This window comes from Heterodontus francisci, chromosome 4 (genome assembly GCF_036365525.1).
Source record: "Heterodontus francisci isolate sHetFra1 chromosome 4, sHetFra1.hap1, whole genome shotgun sequence".
NCBI lineage: Eukaryota > Metazoa > Chordata > Chondrichthyes > Heterodontiformes > Heterodontidae > Heterodontus > Heterodontus francisci.
In genome coordinates this window covers 73,338,747-73,364,972 of record NC_090374.1, presented here as the reverse complement: position 1 = coordinate 73,364,972, position 26,226 = coordinate 73,338,747, and the positions used below count along the sequence as shown (strand labels likewise).

At 42.3% G+C, this 26,226-nt stretch overlaps 1 protein-coding gene across 12 annotated transcripts in view; it reads left to right on the top strand.

The window, feature by feature from the left end:
• Positions 1 to 26,226, top strand: part of arb2a (ARB2 cotranscriptional regulator A) — a 771,898-nt gene that overhangs the window by 16,579 nt on the left and 729,093 nt on the right. For all 12 annotated transcript variants that reach the window (XM_068029690.1, XM_068029694.1, XM_068029691.1 and 9 more), the window contains one exon: positions 14,678 to 14,779. In XM_068029690.1, coding sequence (XP_067885791.1) covers positions 14,678 to 14,779 — 102 coding nt within the window. The remainder of the gene's footprint in view (positions 1 to 14,677; positions 14,780 to 26,226) is intronic.

Sequence of the window (26,226 nt, the reverse complement as noted above, 5' to 3'; positions counted from 1 at the left end):
AGTTTGCTTTTTTTTTTAATTACCAGCGATAGAGAGTTCAAAATGTTTAAAAGAAAATGCTGCATGTTCCCGAGAAATGACTGCTGTATTGATTATGTTGTACCTTTTGTGTTTTGCAACTTCAGAAAGAATATGAAGATATTAGATACTTGTTTTTATCCTAAAATAAATTTATCGAAAAACACTTTGAATTCTGAAGCAAACAGAACACCTGTTTAGCTGAGATAGAAAATGTCAGCCTTCTAATTATTGACATGGGGTCAAAGGGAGAGAGAGTACAAGACTCATTGAGACAGACTGGGGCGAAAGAGGGAGTGTAAGTGAGAGAGATGACTGGGATTCAACTATTGCATATTCTGTTGACCAGCTTCCCGTCCTGTATCCTCCATAAACTTCAGCTCATTTTAAACTTTGCTGCCTGTTTTCTAAACTACACCAACTCCTGCTCACTGCTAATAGAGTTCCTGTAACATTCATTAATGGGCCAGATTTTGCAGTTAATGGCGAAGGAACAGCATCCACTGTTCACTACGCTGATGACTGTCCACAAGAGTTATTGTGGGCTTTTGGTAGGAAGTGACAACGCCAAGGCCATACCTTGTTTCCGTTTTAGTAGGGGCGTAACCCGTGTCCACATATCCACTTCATTCTTCCACTGGTTTTATAGTGTCTGATCCAGCGCAGCACCCTCGACAGTGCATCTGAGGTATATGTAAATCGGACAAGCAGCAGTGAGGCTATTCAGCCAATCAGATTGAAGAATCCTCATTGAGCCCACACAGTGTCTAAACCAGGAAATATAAACCAGGATTCATAATTTGTTTTTAAATTGTGTGAAAGTGAAGGAGAAAGAAATGAGGATTAAGGGACTGACAGAAAAAATAATAAGAATTTTTTTCTTTAAATCTGCAACACTAATTAAATACTAAAGGAATAAGACTCAATTTTAATTGTGTTTAATCGCATGCAGGTGGAGGGTGTTAATTAGGGTCTGTCTTGAGTATGTATAAGGAGACACATACTGAAACTGGATGAAGCTTTGAGTGAGGAGCTGCATGTTTGTAATTTTTTCACTTTGTAAAATAAATGCAAGACTCAGTAAAGATTGGCTCCAACATAATCCTTCAACAACAAGCTTTCTGGAGTATAATATGGTAGCAGAGGAGGTTACCTAAAAGTGAAGGTTGGAAACTTAAATTTTTTTATACAGAAAATTAAAATCCTCGTGGCTCTTGTGGAAAATGACAGAAAGCAAGTGTAAATTGTCAGGGTATGATTACCCTCCGATGTTCTGAGTCTGAACAATATGACCAGTGGAAGAATGACGTAGATATGTGGACATGGGTTATGTCCCTACCAAAGAAGAAGCAAGGTATGGCCTTGGCATTGTCACTTCCTACCAAAAGTAAAATCAACTAAAGTATTTTGTGAACTGGGTGCTTGTCAGTTGGCTGCTGATGAAGGTTTGGAGTCATACAGCACAGAAACAGGCCCTTCGGCCCATCATGTCTGCACTGGCTTTCCAAATGAGTAATTCACCTAATGCCATTCCCTGGCCTTCTCCCCGTAACCCTGCACATTCTTCTTTTTCAGATAACAGTCTCATTCCCTTTTGAATGCCTCGACTGAATCTGCATCACCATGCTCTCAGGCAGTGCATTCCAGACCTTAACCACTCGCTGTGTGAAGAAGCTTTTCCTCATGTCACTTTTTTGCTTCTTTTGCTAATCACTTTAAATTTGTGCTCTCTCGTTCTCAATCCTTTCACCAGTGGGAACAATTTTCCCCTATCCACTCTGTCCAGACCCCTCATAATTTTGAATACCTCTATCACATCTCTTCTCAGCCGCCTTTTCTCCAAAGAATAAAGTCCCAACTTCTTCAGTCTGTCTTCACACTTGAAGTTTCTCAACCCTGGAACCATTCTTGTGAATCTTTTCTGTACCCTCTCCAACGCCTTCATATCTTTCCTAAAGTGCGATGCCCAGAACTGGATGCAATACTGTAGCCAAGGCTGAACTAGTGTCTTATGCAATTTTAACATAACCTCCTTGCTCTTGTACTCTGTGCTGCTATTAATAAAACCTAGGATATTGTATGCTTTATTGACTGCTCTCCCAACCTGTCCTGCCACCTTCAATGACTTATATACCCCAAGGTCCCTCTGCTCTTGCACCGCCTTTAGAGTTGTATCCTTTGTTATATTGTCTCTCCATGTTCTTCCTACCAAAATGAATCACTTCACATTTCTTAAAATTAAACTTCATCTGCCACTTGTCGGCCCATTCCACCAACTTCTCTATGTTCTTTTGAAGTTCTACACTATCCCCCTCACAGTTCACAATTGTTCCAAATTTCGTATCATCCGCATGTTTTGAAATTGTGTCCTGTACACCAAGGTCTAGGTTATTAATGTATCAGGAAGAGCAAGGGTCCCAACACTGACCCCTGGGGAACTCCACTACAAACCTCCTTCAGCACAAAAAACATCCATTAACCACTACTCTCTGTTTCCTGTCATTCAGCCAATTCCGTATCCATTTTGCTACCATCCCTTTTATTCCATGAGCTATAAATTTGCTCATAAATTTGTTGCATGGCACTGTATCAAATGCCTTTTGGGACTCCATGTGCACCACATCAACTGCATTGAACCTCCTGCTCTAGAAGGTACTACAATTAGTTCCATTTTTTTCCTGCACATTTGAATGCTGTACATGCAAGGAGACGGGCTTTCATCAAGGCTGAGATCTCAAAAATCGGGAGACCTCTGAGGGATTGTAGGAGGCCATCTGAGACAGAATTTAATTCCGGAGATTTGGTGTATTATAAAAGAGAGGGTGATGGGAAATGAAAGACCCTGGTAAGGTAATAGGTTGTGATGGTAAGACAGTTGTTATCAAACATGGAAATCAAACTGTTTAGGTTCATTCCTCACGATTAATCGGGATTGATTACAACATCTCAGAATCTGAACAGCTGATAGAAGGAAACGAGGTACCTTGTACCTCAAATGCTCATGTGTTTTGTGATGAATGTCCTGAGGAACAGAATACAGTAGATCAAGGGCTGGATAGTAATGTGAGCAATCACGATGCGCAGGACAGCTATCCCATCCAAAGGCCAGTTGTGCCAAGTAGGTACTTGGGTGACATATGTTCAAGAGGGGTCTAGTGAGTGGAGGGATGCAACTGTTGTGGGACGTGCGGGAAAATTTGCTGCCAAGTTTAAATACTGGTTGGATGTTGAGGATAATGGCCAAGAAGCGAGGTTCATGAACTGGCAGATTGGGGTGAAAGTGGCGAGTGCAAGTTCTAGTCGTGGGTGTGGAAGTGGATCTTGTGTCAGGAAGCATTCACGTATTGAAGAAAGAGCCTCCGATAGTGCGAGAGGGAGATCTTACAGTAGTAGTTCTGAAAGATATTAAAGTGCTAGTAGAGGCTTTAGTTTGAACAGATTATGCAATGAAATGAAGGCTCTCAATAGAACTAGAAGCAGAAATCCACATGACCATGAAGTGTTGGTGGCTGCCAATTAACTTGAGGGTAAATTGAAAGGCAAAACAAAAGGAGTTAGAGTTGGAGAGAGTTCGGTGTTTGTTCTGAAGTACCAGATAAGGGATTTGTACTGAAAAAATCCTGGCAGATGGCACTTATCAGGCTAAAGCGAGGTGAGTTGCGAGGGGTTTTGAAGAGTGACTGGGTAATACAGATGTTAGAGTGGACTCTCCCACAGCTGGAAAAGTAATCTTGAAAATATTTTTAGCTCTTTTGGCTACATATTCATGAGAGTGTAGATCAATCGACATTAAAAAGAACAGCCGCAATTCTGCAGGGTGATACTCTTTAGAGAGAAGTATTTCTGGAACTACCTGAAGTGGCAGCAGATGCAGAGGGAAAACTGGATGTAAAATAAATGTACCTATGGCCTTAATGTTGCTTCCAGGGTGTGGTATTTCTTGCTGAGATGTTTTAAAGTCTGGCTACCCGACCCAGACCCAACTACATGTGTCGGGTTCGGGTTGGGTTGAAATTCCAAGTCCAGCATTCGGGCTTGGGTCGGGTTGGGATGGACACTGCTTCCGGGAAGTCACAGGAATTGTCTGCTGTCGGAACAGATGAAGGAGATTTGTGTCGGGTCAGGCGCAATAAAAAAAATTAAAGGGGTCGGGTTCGGGTTGGCTGTTGTCAGGTCAGGCCCGGGACGGGTTTTAATTTTATACCCGTGCCAGGCTTTAAGCTGTTTTGCTAAAAATTGATTGTGTTCAACTAAAAGCAGATCCCGCAAAGTTTTATTGGTATCCTAAAGGGAAACTTTCAGGCACCTTCATGATGCATGTTTATGATTTCTTATGGGGTGGTACTGCAGAATTTGAAAAATGTGGTGTTAATAAGATTAAAGTAGAATTTAAAATTGGGAGTCAGGCTTGTGGGGATTTTAAATATATTGGTTTTGCTATTAAGCAGAGTAGGTCTGGAATAAGTTGAGATCAACAATCCTACTTAGAGTGCATTATTCCCGTCCCGGTTAATCATGCTAGGTCAGCACAGAAAGATATATTTAAAGAGACAGAACAATTGCGAAGCTTGATTGATCAATTAAACTGGTTGTACGCTCAGACGAGACCTGATGCTAATTTTCATGTGTTGGAATTAAGTACTGCAATGAAACACCCAAAAGTTGCACATGTTTTAAGGACAAATAAACATTAAAAAAATTAAATCTGGAGAAATGTGTGCTTAAGCTCCCATCCTTAGGTGATCTAAAGAACATGAAACTAGTCATTTTTAGCGATGCTTTCACATGCTAATCTTGCTGACAGGTATTTGAGTACAGCTGGTTTCATAATGGAGTTATAGAGTTGCACAGCACAGAAACAGGCCCTTCGGCCCGTTGTGTCAGTGCCAGTCATCTATTCTAATCCCATTTTCCAGCACTTGGCCTGTAGCCTTGTATGCTATGGCGTTTCAGATGCTCATCTCGATACTTAAATGTTGAGGGTTCCTGCCTCTAGCACCCCTTCAGGCAGTTTGTTCCAGATTCCAACCACCCTCCGGGTGAAAATTGTTTTCCTCAAATCCCTTCTTAACCTCCTGCCCCTTGCCTTAAATCTATGCCCCTTGGTTATTGACACCTCCTCTAAGGGTAGATGGGAAGAAACTTTTTCCCTATCTATGCCCCTCATAATTTTGTATACCTCAATGAGGTCCCCCCTCAGCCTTCTCTGCTCTAAGGAAAACAACCCTAGCCTATGCAGTCTCTCTTCATAACTGAAATGCTCCAGCCCAGGCAACATCCTGGTGAATCTCCTCTGCACCCTCTCCAATGCAATCACATCCTTCCTATAGTGTGGCGACCACAACTGTACACCGTACTCCAACTAGCGTTTTATACAGCTCCATCATAACCTCCGTGCTCTTATATTCTATGCCTCGGCTAATATGCCTTCCTAACCACCTTATCCACCTGTGCTGCTACCTTCAGTGATCTATGGACATCAAGGTCCCTCTGATCTTCAGTACTTCCTAGGGTCCTACCATCCATTGTATATTCCCTTGCCTTGTTAGTCCTCCCAAAATGCATCACCTCCCACTTCTCGGGCGGCGCAGTGGTTAGCACCGCAGCCTCACAGCTGTAGCGACCCGGGCTCAGTTCTGGGTACTGCCTGTGCGGAGTTTGCATGTTCTCCCTGTGACCGCGTGGGTTTCCGCCGGGTGCTCCGATTTCCTCCCACAGCCAAAGACTTGCAGGTTGATAGGTAAATTGGCCATTGTAAATTGCCTCTCGTGTAGGTAAGAGAATGGTGGGGATGTGGTAAGGAATATGGGGTTAATGTAGGATTAGTATAAATGGGTGGTTGTTGGTCAGCACAGACTGGGTGGGCCGAAGGGCCTGTTTCAGTGCTGTATCTCTAAATAAATAAATAAAAATTAAATAATATTTTCAATAGGTGAAAATGGGAAATGTCCTCTAGCTTGGGAAGCTAAGAAAATAAAAAGGGTTGTTAAAAGTACTTAACGTACGGAAACACTGGCTGCTGTGGGTTCTATTTGTCAAATATTTTAGGTGACATTCTGAACAAGGGGCATACTGAAGATATCTAGAGTCATAGACAGATACAGCACTGAAACAGGCCCTTTGGCCCACTGAGTCTGTGCCGACCAACAACTACCCATTTTATACTAATCCTATGTCAATCCCATATTCCCTACCACATCCCCACCATTCTATCTATTGAATGTTTTGTAGATAATTGTTCCTTTCGGATAATGTACACTTTATAAAAGGTGAGAGCAAGAAAGATTACGGATTGAGCTTGCTGGATTGAAATAAATGCTGGAGAGAAAGGAAACAACTATCTGATTGTTTTACAGAAAGAAATACTTCTACAAAGAAATTGTTAGGGGTCCTAAAGGAGGGGTGTCTTACAATGTAATGCTTTGTACAAAATATGGAATGTATTTTGATTTTGTTTTGAAATGTTTGTGCATGTTAAACTCTTAAGTTTTATTAAAAGAAAAAGGGAATCTGTTAATTTTGTTTAATCATATGCCGGTGGAGGGTGTTAATTAGGGTCTGTCTTGAGTGTGTGTGTGTATATATATGGGGATACTTGATGAAACTGGGTGAAGATTTGAGTGACGAGTTGCATGTTTGTGATCTTTTTTACTTTATAAAATAAATGTAAGACTGAGAAAAGATTTGCTCCAACATAGTCCTTCAGCAGCAAGCTTTCTGGAGTATAATACTCCAGACTGGTAAAATTAACTTTTCAGGGGCAGAGCGGTTATTTGGCAATAATTATGATTGATTGCGCCATTAAAAATTCTTTTTAATCCTGCCCAGTGTTTCGTGGGCAAGTACCACACCTTCACTGCAGTTGCACCTATTTCAGTGCCAAGTCTATTAACGAATTACTATTATAGTGCATGTTTCAACTGAGACCTGAGGAGTGCACTGTATTTCTCTAGTTCCACTTCTCACAACATAAATGTTTTACCCAGTTACCAATAAAGCTAATTATATAATCAAAACAGTGCTGGAAATACTCAGCAGGTCAGGCAGCATCTGTGGAGAGAGAAACAGAGTTAACGTTTCAGGTCTCATCAGAACTGGCAAAGGTTAGAAAAGAATTAGGTTTTAAGGAAGTGAAGGGGGTGGTGGTGGGGAAGAGAACAAAAGGTAAGATGTGTGATCGAGCAGAGGGCAAAAGCCAATTATATACTTTATTTTAGTTTCAGAATAAAATCTACTAACCAGGATTCTTTTAATAAAGAATAAAATTATTAATTTATTATAAAACAAGACTTCATCAATAAAGATGCAACACACAGGTTTAAATATGAAAGTTCCCTTCTAAATTAATCTAACGTGCACACACCGGTTAAAGAAAAAATAAAGACGTTTTCTCTGCAATGATCGCTTTACAAAAAAAGATTTAAAAAAAACTTTGGCCAAATAATAGTTAATTCTTGAAGGAAAAGGATAAGATATGGTATGTTCCCAGGTGGTCCTTTATTCTGGCATCCAAATACGCGTAGATGGCTGTCACTGGGATCTCTTGGAGCAGTTCTTTTCAGGCGACGTCAAGGATTAGTCTGGCAGGCTTTCCAGGAGATTCACTGCATCAGGGGTTTCAGCTATGACACTGGATTCTCAGGGTTTCTCAGAGGTGGAAAAAGGATGAGCTGGTGGTGTCTCTCTTACCAGGCTTACACCCAACTGACTCAAAAAAAAACCAAATTCTTGACCACCATAAATCTTTACGTGCCATTTCTCTGTAAACATCTCCCTTAGTCAGGAGGCTCCTGCTGTTTACTTGGCTTATGACATGTGACTTCCAGTAAGTGTTTTTAAACAAAGTCTACAAGTCCTTCCAGTGACCTTTTTTTAAAAAAAAAATAAAGTCCAGCATCTATGGAATCTCTTCAGTCTTTCAAACAAATCAATTTCCACAATTTTTAAAACACTAGTTCTCAAAAAATATTAAAAAATGGAAGCACTGTCATAACATGCAGCCTGTGGAGGAGCTGGGTAATGTGATTTCCATATTTAGGTGTGTGTATGTGTTCTGGAAGTTGCTGTCTTATTTACTCAACAATGGTGAGTGAGTATTTGCAATGCAGTCAGTCTGGGCCATTGTTTCTGATATGGGTATAATAAGTCAGTTACATTTCAGATTAATGTGCTAGTTGGCTCTACTACAGCAGTAGGACTTGATTGAGGGATAAGTTGGATTTGTGTGTAGAAATAAGAGGGCCCACCAAAGTGAACCGCAGAGTTATGTAAGGGAGTCTCCTTTATCATGACAATGAAGTAGGATGTTTAACTTGAATTTTTTATTTATTTTTGTGACTTCAATCATGTTATCTTGATGCCTAACTTCAGTTTGTTGAACTGATTTGGTGCATACTGTTACGACCAGGTGAGAAATTTGTCTAGGGGTCTGTCACTATCTTCGCCTGGTCTTATTCGAACAGGATTTTAATTTTAAACACTGTGTTTTGAGCCCCTCCCTTTGTGAATCCTTGTTCACCGCTTTCCAATTATAAGGCAAAGGAATGAGCATAAACAGGCTTTCTCAGGTTTAAAGAAGGAAAGTGAAATTTATTAAATCATAAACTTAACACTCTAATGCCTACGGGTATATGATATGCCCACGCTAAGATGCACATTCGATACACACAGGCAAATAGGGACAGAAAAGAGGAGAGGAAAATATAGTAGAGGGTTTGACGCAATATCAGAAGAGTTTCTTGGTTTACTGTGCTTCGGGCTCACTTGATTGTAGGTCGGCTTGCTGTTCGTCAGGGCCCAGTGTTGTTCTTGAACCTCGTTCACGTACGATATTTTTCTCTGTCTCACGTGTTTTTACAAGATTAAGTTCTGTGGGAAAGAGTTGGAGGTAGGCAGGACTGGAGAGGTTCTGCCTCAGTTTCAGGAGCCACTTGGCTTTCTGAGTTCAAATCCTCTGTTGGAAGTTCAAATTCAAAACCTCCAACTGTCAGTCCATCATGTGACCAAAACTGGTCTGACCACATCTTTGTATTGGGGAAGCAATGCCTGGGTCCCCATTGTTCCAACCCTATCTGTTAATGTTCAAATGTCTTTCCAGTCAGGGGCTTGCAATTTTAAGTTTTAATGTTCATGTGGCGAAATCATGTGTGCCTCAGTCTTGGCCGGGGTGGGGTGGGGGGGGGGGCGTGGTGGTGGCGGGTGGTTTGTCTGACAATGCCTCTTTGTATATGGAGAGTGACTGTTGAAGAATATTTGATTATTCAATATTCCTGCAATTTCTTCATCCTTTACAGTGCAGTGTAATATTTGTGCAGAGTGCAGCCTACTCTGAAAGAAATAGCTTATGACCCAGGACTATCAGCATTCTGTGGATAGCAGGCATTCTTGCAGTTCATGTGGACTAGATGTGTTACAGAAGCTGATCATATAGCAGTTGGACTCAACCTACAGTTTAAAAAATCCTTTAAATAATGGAAGAAATCCTGCTTCTTTGGCACTTTTTTGAGCAGTGAGTGAAGTGTGAAAACTCATTGTAAAAGTTTCCATCATCTCTTGAATATAACCAATAATAGTGGTCTGGCACTGCTAGTGCAATCTCTGCCAAAAAAAATTGAAAAAACCCTGTGGTGAAAAGGTTACACCTGTTATAAATTTCGCTACCTTATCTTAAACAGTATGATTGTTCCAGTTACAGCCAAACTCTCAGTCCAACGACCTGCTTGTTCAATGTGAATCTCTTCTGATTCCCTCTCTTTGAAACTGAGGCAATTCGTCTTGGTCTGTAAGTCCTTCCATCTAGAGTCAGAGTCATACAGCTCAGAAACAGGCCCTTCAGTCCATCGTTTCTGTGCTGGCCATCAAGCACCTATCTATTCTAATCCCATTTTCCAGCACTTGGCCTGTAGCCTTGTATGCTGTGGTGTTTCAGGTGCTCATCTAAATCCTTATTACATGTTGTGATGGTTCCTGCCACCACCACCTCTTCAGGTAGTGTGTTCCAGATTCCAGCCACCCTCTGGGTGAAAATCTTTTTCCTCAAATCCCCTCTAAACCTCCTGCCCCTTAGCTTAAATCTATGCCCCCGGTTATTGATTCCTCTGCTAAGGGAAAAAGTTTCTTCCTATCTATCCTATCAATGCCCCTCATAATTTTGTATACCTCAATCAGGTCCCCCCCCCTCAGCCTTCTCTGCTCTAAGGGAAACAACCCTAGCCTATCCAGTCTCTCTTCATAGCTGAAATGCTGTCCACGTAGGCTCTCTGAATTGCTTGCTAGTTCGTTGTGGTTTTGGTTATCTCAACCCATTGTAGAATTGCAAAGCATGCAGGCAGAAATTTCATGTACTTTTAAAAAAATCTGCCTTAAAGAAAATCTGGATTCTGCGTCACAATCACCTACATAGTCCATAGAGGATGGGAGTGACCTGACTAAATGTGACTTTGGTTTTAACTGCAGTTTGGTTTTTTGACATAGTTGTTAGTTGACTACTTTTATTGACTTTTAATTGGAATTTAAATAACACTATATCCACATAAATGTATGGTTAAGGTTGGAAGTGACAGAAAATCAGCTTAATGTTAGATTCTCCATTGTGGATATTCTGCATAGCCTTGTGGCCATGCCACTAGTACAGATAATTTTCAAGGGATGATCCTTTAAGACTTAGTGTTGTCATAAGATGGAAGCATTTCCCACAACCCCTTTCTCACATATATAAAGAGTCTTATTCCCAGAATCATCTTGCATTTATTTTTTCTTGTATCTGTAAATATTCTTGAATTTGCTCTTCTAACATGATAGCTTAGTTTTAGCGTTACTTTGATATCACAGATGTGCTTCTATTCCTTCTGTGTTGCTTAGTGTTCATGTGTTTTTTGAAAATTTGGAAAATTCAGTACTTTAATAAGTTGTCAGTTACTGTGTAAGCTCTTTGTCCTCAATACTGACCAGATCAACACTGAATATCTAGCTTTAAACTTTATGCAATGCACTTTTATGTCTTTACAGTAGTGAATGCTGTCCATTGAAATATGGTGTATTTCAAATTTGCCTAGTTTCCCTTAATTTACAGCTTGATTTGATTGCTTAAAATACTATAAAGGCTTTAGGTGTTGTCAGGCAGGCTCCCACCTGCCAAAACTGAGGCGCACGTTATTTCGCCACATGAACGTTAAAACTTAAAATTGTGGCTGGGAAGAAAAGAGGGCCTATCACAAGGAATTGCCAAGCCCCTGACCGGAAATATATTTGCATGCTAGCAGACAGCGTTGGAGCAAGGGACCCAGTCCTTGCTTCCCCAATACACAGAAGAAGTGGTCTGACCAGTTTAGTCACACGACTAACTGACTGTTAGAGTTTTTTGAATTTGAACTCGGAGTGTTTGAAACTCCGAAAGCTGTTTGCTCCTGGACTGAGGACACCTCTCTCTTGTCTGCTCTCATCTCGCTCTCACCAGCTTTGGAAACCATTGAAGACATATGAATCCCAAGAGAGAAAAGTCTGCTACAGTGAACAAGGTTTAAGAAGAATACTGGGCCCCAACCGACAATGAAGGACTACGGCAAGTTCGAAACACAGTATAAAAAAAAACCCTCTTCAGAGATTTCCTCAAACCTCTCCATTTTATTTTTCTTCTCTTTTCTGTCCCTATTTGCATGTGCGTATCGCGTATGCATGCTAATGTGAAGCGTGGAGTGTATCCGGCATTAACCGAATTAGACTTCGTTTAATCTTAATTTTTCTTTAAAACTGAGAAAACCTGGTTGTGCTCATTTCTTTGCCTTATAATTGGCATGTGGTAAACAAGGATTCACCAAGGGGGAGCTCAAAATACTGTTTTTGAAAATTAAATTAAACCCTGTTACAATAAGACCAGGCGAAGACAGTAAAAGACCCCTGGACACCTTTCGCACCTGGTCGTAACAGTGTGCTGTTTGGTGGAATGGTTCAGTGTATGTTCCAGATGCCTCCAAACTGACATCAGGTCCGTCTTGATGGCATCTGCCCTGGATAGGGCCTGGAGTTTTAGTTATGTTTTAGAATTTGTTACCTTGTGTAACAAATTATTAATCACAAAAAGCCAAATACTGCAGATGCTAGAAATCTGAAGAACAAACAGAAATACTGAAAATGCTCATAAAATGCTGAGAAAAAAGTAAGTTTAATGTTTCAGGTTGATGATCTTTTGTCAGAATCATCACTGTAGCCTTTAATTCCATTGTACTTTCAGCTCTTAGGTTACACCTCTGCTGTATGAGACAATAAATCTCTTGAAAATATCTAGAGATATAGATATGTTGGGCTATTTATAAACCAGGTTTTAAAAATGTAAATACTGTCATGGAATGCTTTCTTCTTGATGGCAAACTTGGAGACATTAAAACTGCTGCGCACAAAGGACTTAATCCCTGCAAACTCATTAGTGTATAGCTGCATTTAAGGAGAATCTACATGAATACATGAGGGAGAAAGGTATAGAAGGATACGCTGATTCGATGAAATGGAGCAACCTTCCTAAGCAAGATCTACCTGTAGACATTCTTTGGATCAAGGAATGGAAAACATGAGAAGTCACTAACAAGTTCCTTGTGACAAGTGTCATTTGTTGATTGGCAGGCTTTGAACTACCACGGGTTCAGGACAAGACAGGGCCCCTGCGCCGTCGAGCTCCACCGCTGGGGCCTCAGTACAAACCCCTTATGCATTTTTGGAGAGACACAAACAATGCTGCACATTACCAGGGAGTGTCCACTCTACGACTAAGTGGCGGACTAATCACTTTAAACTCAGCAAATGAGGCTGTCGCTTGGCTGTGGGGATTTGCATTCACTAAATATTAATTGGATGAAGGAAGATGGGAAGAGGCTTGTGTGGAGCATAGATCTGTGGGGCCGAATTTTTGTTGAAATTGTCTTCATTCTGTGTCATTTTTTAATATGGCGATATATCCAAGCAACTGTTGTGAATTCCACCCAGTCAACATCAGGAAACTATTATAAGTGACTTATAAAATTAACGAGTGTGATACAGGCTCCAACTCATTTTCAAAAATACAGTACTGTTTATTATTAAGAATGAGAAGTTTCAAACCAGATTGCAATTTTAGACCAGATTGAGTGACACCTGGTGGGTCACATTTTGATACTTATGGATCAATTTTGCATACTCTTGTCTTTTGGTGTTCAGGATAGCAAGGAGTATGATTCAGTGAGACCTCTTGTGACCATGGATCATTGACAATGAAACTATTGGATCTGTTTTAGAGTTGCATAACTCAAGAGGTCAGTATTTGCCCTATGAGTCTTGCTAGGATTTCCTTCTCTGCCCCTTTCCCCACAAGAATTCTGTAACATTCCCCTTTACAGGGTTGTTTCACTTCATCAGCCAAATAATGAAGCAGACATGCAAAGTGCAGGAAACCGGAGAGTTCACCTTGGAGCAATCTTTGCTTACTAACAGTATTGGGATTTTGCAGTGGACCTGTAATAACATCTTTGTAACTTTATTAAATCCTATGGGCCAAATCTTCCTCAAAGGATGATTTTGAGTTCATAATGCACGCTGTTACTAAGACACAAATCAGCAAGCAGGTTTTTGGGAAGATGAGATGCATCATGAGTTGCAAATCTCCAGAACTAGCTGGTTGATTTATGCTACTCCACCATTTGCTTTGCACAAATGGCATCTCGCCGTTTGCCTCCCCCATTATTTTTAAGAACATGCGGGATATGCACATGAATTGCCCATTAAACTCACTGCAGAGGGTTAGGGCTAGAAGTTAGACGGTTAGAAGTTAGGGCTCATAATTCAGTTTATCTTTCTTTGGCCTCCTTATCTCGAGAGATAATGGGTAAGCGCCTGGAGGTGGTCAGTGGTGTGTGGATCAGCGCCTGGAGTGGCTATAAAGGCCAATTCTAGAGTGACAGGCTCTTCCACAGATGCTGCGGAAAAATTTGATTGTCGGGGCTGTTACACAGTTGGCTCTTCCCTTGCGCCTCTCTTTTTTCCTGCCAACTGCTAAGTCTCTTCGACTCGCCACACTTTAGCCCCGCCTTTATGGCTGTCCGCCTTTTAATGATGTGTTAATTGTCAGTGCAATGCCAATCAGCTTCTCCATCCCAGAAAGGGAACAGTTTAAACTGTTAAGTCTCACTCCTGCATGTCGTAAATTCTTTGAGATTCCAAATTTTAAATTTAATTTTTTAAATTTCCTTTTTACCTTTTTCTTTTTAAAATCTTTTTCCTCTCAATTCAATCTTTCTTTCCTACTCTTTTGTTCACTTTTTGTACCTTATTTGACTAATTCACCCTCCTTATCCATTGTTCCTCTGATTTTCTCAATCCTTAAATCTCATTAGTTAAGGAAATACACTGTTCACTGAGGTACCAGTTGCCCACGCCATTATAAGCAAATTACAATGTAAATTATATTCGAGCTGAAGGATGCAGAAAAAAATCTAATGGTGCATGTTTTTAGATGTCCCACTGCAGCAAGATTTGGCCCATTGTATATTTTTTCCCTTAGTCTGTATTTAAAACTGCGTATTCATAGTATTCAGCTGTTCCAATTTCCATTCAAACATCGGGAAGTATACTCAAATGATCGTGTGAGTTTCAAATGCACAATGTTGAGTTTGATTTATTGACTCTTTTTTTTCAGATTTACTATCCAGAATAGACTTGGAAGAACTTATGAAGAAAGATGAACCACCTCTTAAATTTCCTCAAACACTTGATGAATTTGAATATTCTTTTAATGAAAGTAAGTCAGAAAGTGTTTCCAGATAATAAATATACATAATTTAAATTTTATTTTATTTTGTTTCTAATTTGTAAGCAACTCTTTAAAAAGTGGCTCCTATGTTGTAAACCATTATCTAACGGAAAGTGAAAGCAGGTAATTTTATTTTGCAGGCAACTGTTACAATAGTATTTGAATCAAAAGCCACCTTTTCCAGTTGATCAGGAGACCACTATGCTACTGTGTATTTGGTTCCTGTCCCTGCAGCAGAATGAAGTATGAAGTTACCAATCATAATTTTGAAGGAAGGCTTGTAACATTATGGCTTTTTACACAAATGTTGGTTGAGGGGAAATATTAAATAGTTTAAGATCATGAAAGGTGTTGCGAGGGTAAATAGTGAAAGATTGGTTGGTGTCGTGCAGCCCCCCCACCTGCCAAGAATGAGGCATATTAATTTCACCACATGGACATTAAATTTCAAATTATTGCTGGGAAGAAGAGAAAGCCTATTACAAGGACTGCCGGACCTTGGCTGGAAAATTCTTTTTACTATTAACAGACATTGAAGGCAGGGAAGCGCATTCCATTCCCCGCTAAGATGATACAATACACAGAGCCAAGAGGTGGTCAGACCAGTTAGTCACATGACTAACCTGCTTGGCAACCTGGGGGTTTCTGAATTGTGCAGTTTGAACTGAGAGCCTGCAGAAAGCAGAATGCTCCTGGACTGAAACGGATCTCCTCCTGTCTGTCTGCTCCCATCTCTTTTTCACTGAACTCCAAAACCCCCTGCTGAAGACACATGAACCCAAGAGAAAAAAGTCTGCTACAGTGAACAGGGTATAAGAAGAATACTGGGCCCCAACGAAAAGCAAGATCTACCTACAATCAAGGACTCTACAGCAAGCTCGAAGCACAGTAACTGAAAACCCTCTTCAGAGATTGCTTCAAACTTTTCCACTTTATTTTTCTTCTCTTTTCTGTCTCTGTTTGCATGTGTGTATTGCGTATGCATGCTAGCGTGGGGCGCATTGTGTATCCGTAGGCGTTAACCGAATTAGAGTTTTAAGTTTAATAAATTTCAACTTTTCTTCTTTAAACCTGAGAAAGCCTATTTGTGTTGGTTTCTTTGCCTTATAATGGGAAAGCGGTGAACAAGGATTCACCAAGGGGGACTAAAAACATGGGGTGTTTAAAATTAAACCCTGTTACAGTAAGACCAGGTGAAGGCTGAAAGGGAACCCTAGACACCTTTCTCACCGGATCATAACAGTTGGCAAATGGGGAAAGGTAATCTGAGGCCACAGACTAGGGATTATCAATAGAAGGGGGAATTTAAAATGTGTTCAGAGAATTCTTAGACCATGGAAGCTTCACTACATGTGGTTATTGAGGCAGAGATTATGCCATTATTTAAAAAGGAATTGGATAAAAATAGAAAGTGGAAGAATAGAATATGACATGGGAAATGGGCAGAGAAATGGGATTTCAGCATACTTCTAGTACAGTTAGTACTAGCAGATAGGACAAATGGTGACCACCTGTGCTGTAATTTTTATAATCATGTGTCCTATAAATCCTGTTCTATGTTAAGTGAATGAAGATGGCCATCTTGGCCTCATATGCATATTTCAGCAGTATAGCGTTCTTTGTGGCTCCTCTCTAGAATAGACATGAATTTTAAACGACTAAAGAACCCATGGAATTGCCAAAGTGGAGTTTTTTCATACAGTTTGTCCCAAGCCTTTGAAATCCCTTGTGTTGCTGCCACCAAGACAGTTGTACTTACAGTCCAATTGTGTACAGTAACTGGTCACATCAGTAACTTAAATGTTTCACCGTTTGTGAAAGGGAAATCATGTTTGACTAATTTATTAGAGTTCTTTTGAGGAGGTAACAAACAAGGTGGATTAAGGGCAACCTGTAGATGTGGTGTACTTGGATTTCCAAAAGGCAAAAATAAAGTACCACATCAAAGATTCCTGCAGAAAATAAGAGCTCATGCTGTAGGAAGTAAAATATTCGCATGGGTAGAGGTGAGGTGAGAGAGACTGCCCTTGACATCAAGGCAGCATTTGACTGAGTATGGCATCAAGAAGCCCTAGCAAAACTGGAGTCAGTGGAAATCGGGGGAAAACTCTCTGCTGCTTGGAGTCATAGCTAGCACAAAGTAAGATCATAGGAAATAGCAGCAGGAGTAGGCCATTTGGCCCGTCGAGCCTGCTCCGCCATTCAAACAGATCATGGCTGATCATCTACCTCTACGCCATTTTTCTCCACTATCCCTTGATATCGTTAGTATTCAGGCTTACCACTTTTTCTGGCAACCTTATAAGCCACTTCCTTTGACCTAATGCACTCCTTAACTACTATTGTTAGCCACGGTTGATTCCTCTTTCCTGTTGGGTTTTTGTGTCTTAGAGGAATGTATATTTATTGTAAACCATGTAACACTTCTTTAAATACGAGCCATTGTGTGTCTACTGTCAATTCTTTTCATGTATTTTCCCAATCCACCATATCCAACTTGCCCCTCATGCCCTCCATAGTTTCCTTTGTTCAGATTTAAAACCCTAGTTTCAGAATAAACTATATGTATTTCAAACTTAATGTAGAATTCTATCATATTGTGGTCACTATTTCCTAATGGCTCCTTTACAGCAAGGTTGTTAATTAGCCCTTTCTCATTGCATAATACTAAATCTAAAATAGTCTGATGCCTAGTTGGTTCTTCAACATACTGCTCCAGAAACTCATCTTATGCACGCTCCAGAAACCCATCTTCTACACACTCCAGGAATTCATCCTCCACAGCATTAGTGCTAATTACGTTTGCCCAATCTATATGTAAGTTGAAGTTGCCCCTTATTATTGTATTGCCCATGCAGCTTTAATTTCCTGATTTATACCGTGCCCAACATTATCACTACAGTTTGGTGGCCTATAAACAACTCCCACCAATGTTTGCTGCCCCTTGCTGTTCCTTAGCTCCACCCAAACTGATTCTACACTCCTTCAGTCTAAGATCCTTTCTCACTAATGTACTGATCTCATCCCTTATTGACAGTGCTACCCCACTTCCTTTTCTCTTCCGCCTATCCCTCCTAAATGACGAATATCCCTGAATATTCAGTTCCCAGTCCTGGTCACCCTGTAACCATGTTTCCGTTATGGCAGTTGTCATATTCATTTACCTCTCTTTGTGTCTTCAAATCATCTACTTTGCTGTGAATGCTGCATGCATTCAGATAGAGTGCCCTTGACTTTGTCTTAATATTATTCCTCACTATGATCCTATTTGATGTTTGTCTTCGCCTCGTCTGCCTTTCAAGTTCACTTGCCACTTCTCTACTTCCTGTTACCAGTTTTGTTTTTCTCCAATCTGAGCTCCGTCTTAGGTTCCCAACTGCCTGTCAATTTAGTTTAAACCCTCCCCAACAGCACTAACAAATCTCCTTGTGAGGATGTTAGTCCCGATCCTGCTAAGGTGAAACCTGTCCATCTTGTACAGGTCCCACCTACCCCAGAACAGATCCCAATGTCTCAAATCTGATACCCTCCCTCCTGCACCAATTCTCCAGCCACATGTTAAATTGCTTAATCCTCCTATTCCTATGCTCACTGGCATGAGGCACTGGGAGTAATCTTGAGATTACTGCTTTTGAGCTCCTGCTTTTTAATTTCTTTCCTAACGCCTTAAACTCCACTTTCAGGACCTCATCCCGCCGCTTACCTATGTCTTTGGTACCAATGTGGACTGCGACCTCTGGCTGTTCACCTTCCCCAGAAGAATGTCCTGCAGCTGCTCTATGACATCCTTGACCCTGGCACCGTGAGAGGTGGGGGTGGAGGGCGCAACATACCATTCTGGTGTCACGTCTGTGGCCGCAGGAACACCTGTCTGTCCCTCTAAATAACAAATCCCCTATCACTATTGTTCTTCCACTCTTCCTCCTCCCTTACTGTGCGGCTGAGCCACCTGTGGTTCCATGGACTTGGCTCTTGCACTCTTCTGAGGAACCCTCGTCCTCAGCAGTATCCAAAGTGGAAAACCGGTTAGCAAGTGAGATCAACTCAGGGGACTCCTGCACTACCTGCCTGGTTCTCTTAGACTGCCTGGTGGTCACCCATTCCCTCTCTGCCTGCACATTCTTAACCTCTGGTGTGACCACCTCCCTAAACATGCTACCCATGTAGTTCTCTGCCTCGCGGATGCACCACAGTGACTCCAGCCGCCGCTTGAATTCTGAAACCCGGAACTCTAGCTTCTGCAGTCCGTGACACTTAGAACATAGAACATAGAACAGTACAGCACAGTACAGGCCCTTCGGCCCACGATGTTGTGCCGAACCTTTAACCTACTCTAGGATCAAACTACCTACATACCCTTCATACTACTATCATCCATGTACCTATCCAAGAGTCGCTTAAATGTTCCTAATGTATCTGCTTCTACTACCACCGCTGGCAGTGCATTCCATGCACCCACCACTCTCTGTGTAAAGAACCTACCTCTGACATCTCCCCGAAACCTTCCTCCAATCACCTTAAAATTATGCCCCCTGGTGATAGCCCTTTCCGCCCTGGGAAAAAGTCTCTGGCTATCCGCTCTATCTATGCCTCTCATCATCTTCTTGTACCCCTCTATCAAGTCACCTCTCATCCTTCTTCGCTCCAATGAGAAAAGCCCTAGCGCCCTCAACCTTTCTTCGTAAGACATACCCTCCAGTCCAGGCAGCATCCTGGTAAATCTCCTCTGCACCCTCTCTAAAGCTTCCACATCCTTCCTATAATGAGGCGACCAGAACTGAACACAATATTCCAAGTGTGGTCTAACCAGGGCTTTATAGAGCTGCAGCATAACCTCGCGGCTCTTAAACTCAATCCCCCTGTTAATGAAAGCCAACACACCATACGCTTTCTTACCAACCCTATCAACTTGGGTGGCAACTTTGAGCGATCTATGGACATGGACCCCAAGATCCCTCTGTTCCTCCACACTACCAAGAATCCTGTCTTTAAGCCTGTATTCCGCATTCAAATTTGACCTTCCAAAATGAATCACTTCACACTTTTCCAGGTTGAACTCCATCTGCCACTTCTCAGCCCAGCTCTGCATCCTGTCAATGTCCCGTTGCAACCTACAACAGCCTTCCACACTATCCACAACTCCAGCAACCTTCGTGTCATCGGCAAACTTGCTAACCCAGCCTTCCACTTCCTCATCCAAGTCATTTATAAAAATCACAAAGAGCAGAGGTCCCAGAGCAGATCCCTGCGGAACACCAATGGTCACCGAGCTCCAGGCTGAATACTTTCCATCTACTACCACCCTCTGTCTTCTATGGGCCAGCCAATTCTGCATCCAGACAGCCAACTTTCCCTGTATCCCATGCCTCCTTACTTTCTGAATGAGCCTACCATGGGGAACCTTATCAAACGCCTTGCTAAAATCCATACACCACATCCACTGCGCTTCCTTCATCAACGTGTTTTGTCACATCTTCAAAGAATTCAATAAGGCTTGTGAGGCATGACCTGCCCCTCACAAAGCCATGCTGACTATCTCTAATCAAACTATGCTTTTCCAAATAATCATAAATCCTGTCTCTCAAAATCCTCTCCAATAATTTGCCCACTACCGACGTAAGACTGACTGGTCTATAATTCCCAGGGTTATCCCTATTCCCTTTCTTGAACAAGGGAACAACATTTGCCACCCTCCAATCATCTGGTACTACTCCAGTGGAAAGTGAGGACGCAAAGATCATCGCCAAAGGCGCGGCAATCTCTTCCCTCGCTTCCTGTAATATCCTTGGGTATATCCCGTCTGGCCCCGGGGACTTATCTGTCCTCATGTCTTTCAAAATTTCCAGCACATCCTCCCTCTTGATATCAACCTGTTCGAGCATATCAGCCTGTTTCACGCTGTCCTCACAAACGACCAGGTCCCTCTCACGAGTGAATACTGAAGCAAAGTATTCATTTAGGACCTCCCCTACCTCCTCCGACTCCAGGCACAAGTTCCCTCCACTATCCCTGATCGGCCCTACCCTCACTCTGGCCATCCTCTTGTTCCTCACATAAGTGTCGAATTTTCCTTAATCCTACCCGCCAAGACTTTTTCATGTCCCCTTCTAGCTCTCCTAAGTCCATTCTTCAGTTCCTTCCTGGCTACCTTGTAACCCTCTAGAGCCCTGTCTGATCCTTGCTTCCTCAACCTTAAGTAAGCTTCCTTCTTCCTCTTGACTAGCTGTTCCACATCTCTTGTCATCCAAGGTTCCTTCACCCTACCATCCCTTCCTTGCCTCATCGGGACAAACCTATCCAGCAGTCGCAGCAAGTGCTCCCTAAACAACCTCCACATTTCTGTCGTGCATTTCCCTGAGAACATCTGTTCCCCATTTATGCTCCCCAGTTCCTGCCTAATAGCATTGTAATTTCCCCTCCCCCAATTAAATATTTTCCCATCCCGTCTGCTCCTGTCCCTCTCCATGACTATAGTAAAGGTCATCCTGCAGATGTGTTTGTCAAGGACACATAGTGCGTTCAGGACTTCCCACATACCACAGGATGCCACTCAGCCGAGCTGCCCTGCCAAACCTTAGCTTTACAAACTAATTATTGCTGGTGTAATAAGTAGAATGACTTACCAGTTACTTGCTAATCAGCTTCTTCCCCTGTACCGTGGAGGCTTTTTAAAATTCATTCATGGGATGTGGGCTTCGCTGGTTAGGCCAGCATTTATTGTCCATCTCTAATTGCCTTTGAGAAGGTGGTGGTAAACTGCCGCCTAGAACCGCTGCAGTCCATGTGGGATAGGTACACCTATTAGGAAGGGAGTTCCAGGATTTTGTCCCAGCGACAGTGAAAGAACAGCAGGAAGAATAGAAAAGCAGTATATTATTTGAATGGGGCAAGACTGCAGAACTCTGCATTACAGAGGGATCTGGGCGTCCTGGTGAATGATTCATAAAAAGTTAGTATGCAAGTACAGTAAGTGATTAGGAAGGCATGTGGAATGTTAGTGTTTATTGCAAGGGGAATCGAGTATAAAAGTAGGGAAGTGTTGCTACAGCTGTACAAGACCTTAGTTAGACTGCATCGAGAAAACTGTGTACAGTTTTGGTCTCTTTACTTTAAAAAAAAAGGATATAATTGCATTAGAAGCAGTTCAGAGGAGGTTCACTTGACTGATTCCTGGGATGAAGGGTTACCTTGTGAGGAAAGGTTGAGCAGGTTGGGCCTTGTACCCATTGGAGTTTAGAAGAATGAAAAGTGATCTTATTGAAACGTAGAAAGTGCTGAGGGGACTTGACAGGGTGGATGCTGACAGGATGTTTCCCCTTTTGGGGGAGTCTGGAACTAGGGGACATATTTTTTTAAAGAAAAGGGTCTCCCATTTACAACTGGGATGAGGAGAATTTTTTTCTCAGAGGGTTGTTAATTTTTGGAATAATCTTCCCAGGGAGCACTGGAGGCTGGGTCATTGAATATATTCAAGGCTGAGTTAGATAGATTTTTGATTGACAAGGGTGTCGAGGGTTATGGGGGGCAGACTGGAAAGTGGAGTTGAGACCATAATCGGATCAGCCATGATCTTATTGAATGGCAGAGCAGGCATGAGGGGCCAGATGGCCTACTAATTGTTTTCTTATGTCATTTTCACCAAAGCTTTCAGATGACTGCCTCTCATCAATTTTTAAAAAAATCTGTGGGCTGCAACTTGAATGCGCACAGAAAACAACTGGCTTTGCTATCCATTGTAGAGCTGCTCTGACTATCTCGCCATGACTCTTAATTGTATATTAATTGTGTTTAATTATATGTAGGTGGAGAGCATTAATTAGGGTTTCACTTGAGCACATTAAGTAACACTGAAACTGTGATCTGGTGGAGTTAGGAGATGTTTGCTTGTAATGTTTAATTCTGTAAATAATTGTTAGACTGAGTAAAGATTGGCTCCAGTCTTATCCTTCAACTGGCTTTCTGGAGTATAACAAACGTTCCCTCTCCGTTGCTAAAATCTGCTACCAAAAATCATCCGATTGAGCAGGAACAACTCCTTCACAAACTACTATCTCTAACCTCCATCCTGACCTCTCATACAAAGTGAAGAGTTTCATGTCTGAACTGATGTCATCTACATCACTCACACTGCCTTTGCCTCCTCTGATCCTTTTCCTTCTCCCCATTCCAAGGGTACCCATTTGACACAAATGGCATCCTATGTGACTGTGACAATGGTAAACTATCCCTCTTCATTTTTCTCAACCCGTCTGCAGCCTTTGACATCGTTAACCACATTATCTTCCTCTGACACCTCGCTACTGTCATCCGGCTGTGATGGCCTTCTCTCAGCGGGTTCCATTCTTATCTGTCTAATCATAGCCAGAGTATCACCCAATTGATTCCCTGGCTGATCTTCAGATTCTTCTGTCTTTCCACAGTCCCACCTTACAGCTTTTCCCATAACCCTTCTCAAACTCATTGAAGCTGACAATGTGCTCCATCAATTCAATCCTGGTTGCTGACTCCCCCACCATCTGATATCAACTTGAGCGAAACCACAAGCACCCACTTTTCAAAAAGCAACTCACCCACCTTTCTCTTTGCCTTATCTCCACTTTTCCCTTTTTGTTTTCCAGTCGTCTTGGAATGTGTTGTCTCAACTACGTCTCGATCTCCCTTTCCTCTTCAGAGCCTTCGAGCGTGTTGTTGCCTCCCAAATCCATGCCCATCTTTCCCGTAACTCCATGTTTTAATCCTTCTAATTGGGTTTCCAACATTGCCACAGTACCAAAAAGGTCTTATCAAAATCACAAATGACATCCAATGTGACTGACAGTGGTAAACTATCCCTCTCCATTTTTCTCGACCTGTCTGCAGCGTTTGCCACAGTTGACCACACCATCTTCCTCTGATACCTCTACACTGTCGTCCAGCTGTGTTGGACTGCTGTCACCAGGTTCCATCCTTATCTGCCTAATTGTAGCCAGAGTATCACTTGCAATGGTTTCACTTCCTGCTCCTGCAATGTTACCTCTGATGTCCCACAAGAATCTATACTTGGGACCCCCTCCTATTTATCCCCTTGGTGACATCATCCAAAAGCACAACATTAGTTTTCGCCATGTACGCTGATGATACCCAACTCTAACTCACCACCACGACCTCCTCCATCGTTGCTAAATTGTCAGATTAGCAGTACTGGATGAGCAGAAATATCCTCCAATTAAATATTGGGAAGACTGAAGCAACTGTTTTCGGTCCCTGCTTCAAACTCTGTCCCCTAGCTGCTGACTCCATCCCTCTCCCTGGTGACAGTCTGAGAGTAAACCAGTCTGTTTGCAACCTTGGTGTCATATTTGACCCCGAGATGAGCTTCTGACCACACATGCACGTCATCTCTAAGACTGCCATTTCCACCTCTGTAACACCGCCTGACTTCGGCCTAAAGCCTGGCTACCCAACCCAAACCCAACCAAACACGACTACATGTGTTAGGTTCGGGTTGGGTCGGGCATTTAAAAAAAATTAAAGGACTCTGGCCCAGGTTGGGTTTGGGTTTACTGTTGTTGGGTCGAGCCCGGGTTGGGTTTTAATTTTATACCCGAGCCAGGCTTTACCTCAGACTGACACCACATCACAGGGCTCAGATGCCGATACAGGCCATACCCCTTGCCAGGCCCCGACTTTCAACATCCTTTCCCGCTGCTTCGGCTGAGCAACAGCAGCTTCTTCCCCGTCTCTGGATGGAAAAGGCGCTGCAGGTACTGTTTGTCTCACACCCGCAGAGTCTGTAATGGGGAGCAGGACCATGGGCTGTGTCAGGGTTGCTCCCGGTTTCAATGTATCTCAGAACCGGGGGGAGGGAGGGGTTTAGTAATGGGGAGCAGGACCATGAGCTAAAGCCTGGCTACCCGACCAAGCCCGACTACATGTGTCTGGTTCGGGTTGGGTCTGTATTCTGTGTCCAACGTTCAGGTTTGGGGCGGGTTGGGTATTTTAAAAAAAAATATCAAGGTCTCGGGGCCCGGGTTGGGTTCGGATTGGCTGTTGTTGGATCGGGCCCAGGTCGGGTTTTAATTTTTATCTGAGCCAGACTATACTTTGGCCTGTCTCATTTCATCTGCTGTTGAAATCCTCATTCATGCCTTTTTTACCTCTAGACTTGACTATTCCAATTCACGCCTGGCTGGTCTCCCACATTCTACCCTCCCTCCCTCAACTTGACATCATCCAAAACTCTGCTGCCCATGTCTTAACTCGCATCAAGTCCTGGTCACCAATCACCCTTGTACTTGCTAACCTACATTGGCTCCTGGTCAAGCAATGACTTGATTTTTAAAATCAACTTTGTTTCCAAATTCGTCCTTGGCCTCACCTCTCCCTATCTCTAATCTCCTCCAGCCCCACAACTCTCCAAGATGTCTGAACTCCTCTAATTCTGGCCTCTTGAGCATATCTGATTTTAATTTCTCCACCATTGATGGTTGCGCCTTCAGTTTCTGAGGCCTTAAACTCTGGAATTCCCTCCTTACACCTTGCTGCTTCTCTACCTTGCTTTCCTCCTTTAAGACACTCCTTAAAACTGACCTCTTTGACCAAATATCTCTTTATGTTGCTAATTGTCGTATTTTATTTTTATAATGCTCTTGTGAAGCGCCTTGGATGTTTTATTATGTTAAAGACGCTATATAAATACGTTATGTTGTCTTCCCTTTAGCTCTCTTTTGAGATCCTGCAATGTGGCTTCCATCCTGGCCAGAACTGAAACAGCTTTGGTTAAAGTCACATAGAACACCCTCTGTGGCTGTCTGACTCTCATCTTTCCCTCCATTATTTTCATCTTGCTGCTTTTAATGCCATCAACTGCTCTGACTCTTGCATACCTTTCTCCGCCACCTAACCACCTTTTCTCTAGCTTAATGTTGGGGAAACAAATACCATTCTCTTCTGGTTGCTGCCTGGACTACCACCAACTTTTCTGATATCACCTGTCGTCTAACCCAAAGATGTCATTATCTGCTGTTCTGAGCTGAGCACGTCCAATCCACTACCAAAGCCTCCACCTTCCATCTCCAGAATGTTGCCTGCTTCAGTAATTGCTTCTCCCTTGTTGCTACTGAGATCCTAAACCATGTTTTTATCAAATTGAGGTTTGATTTCTCCAATGCTGTACTCACTGGCTTCCATCTGACATCCTTATCTGAAACACCTGCTTTGTCTCCTGCACTCATCCTTCGTCGTTGGATTAAAATCCTGGAACTTCTTGCCTCACAGTGCTGTAGGAATACCTTCAATAATGGTTCATGAAGGTGACTCACCACTTTCTCAAGGGCAGCTAGGGATGGGTAGTAAATTCTGACTTTGCTTGTGACATTCTCCTCTCAAGAGTGAATTTTAAAATGTTTAAAATCTCATCATCTCCATCCTCGTAAAGTTCTATTGATTCACCATAC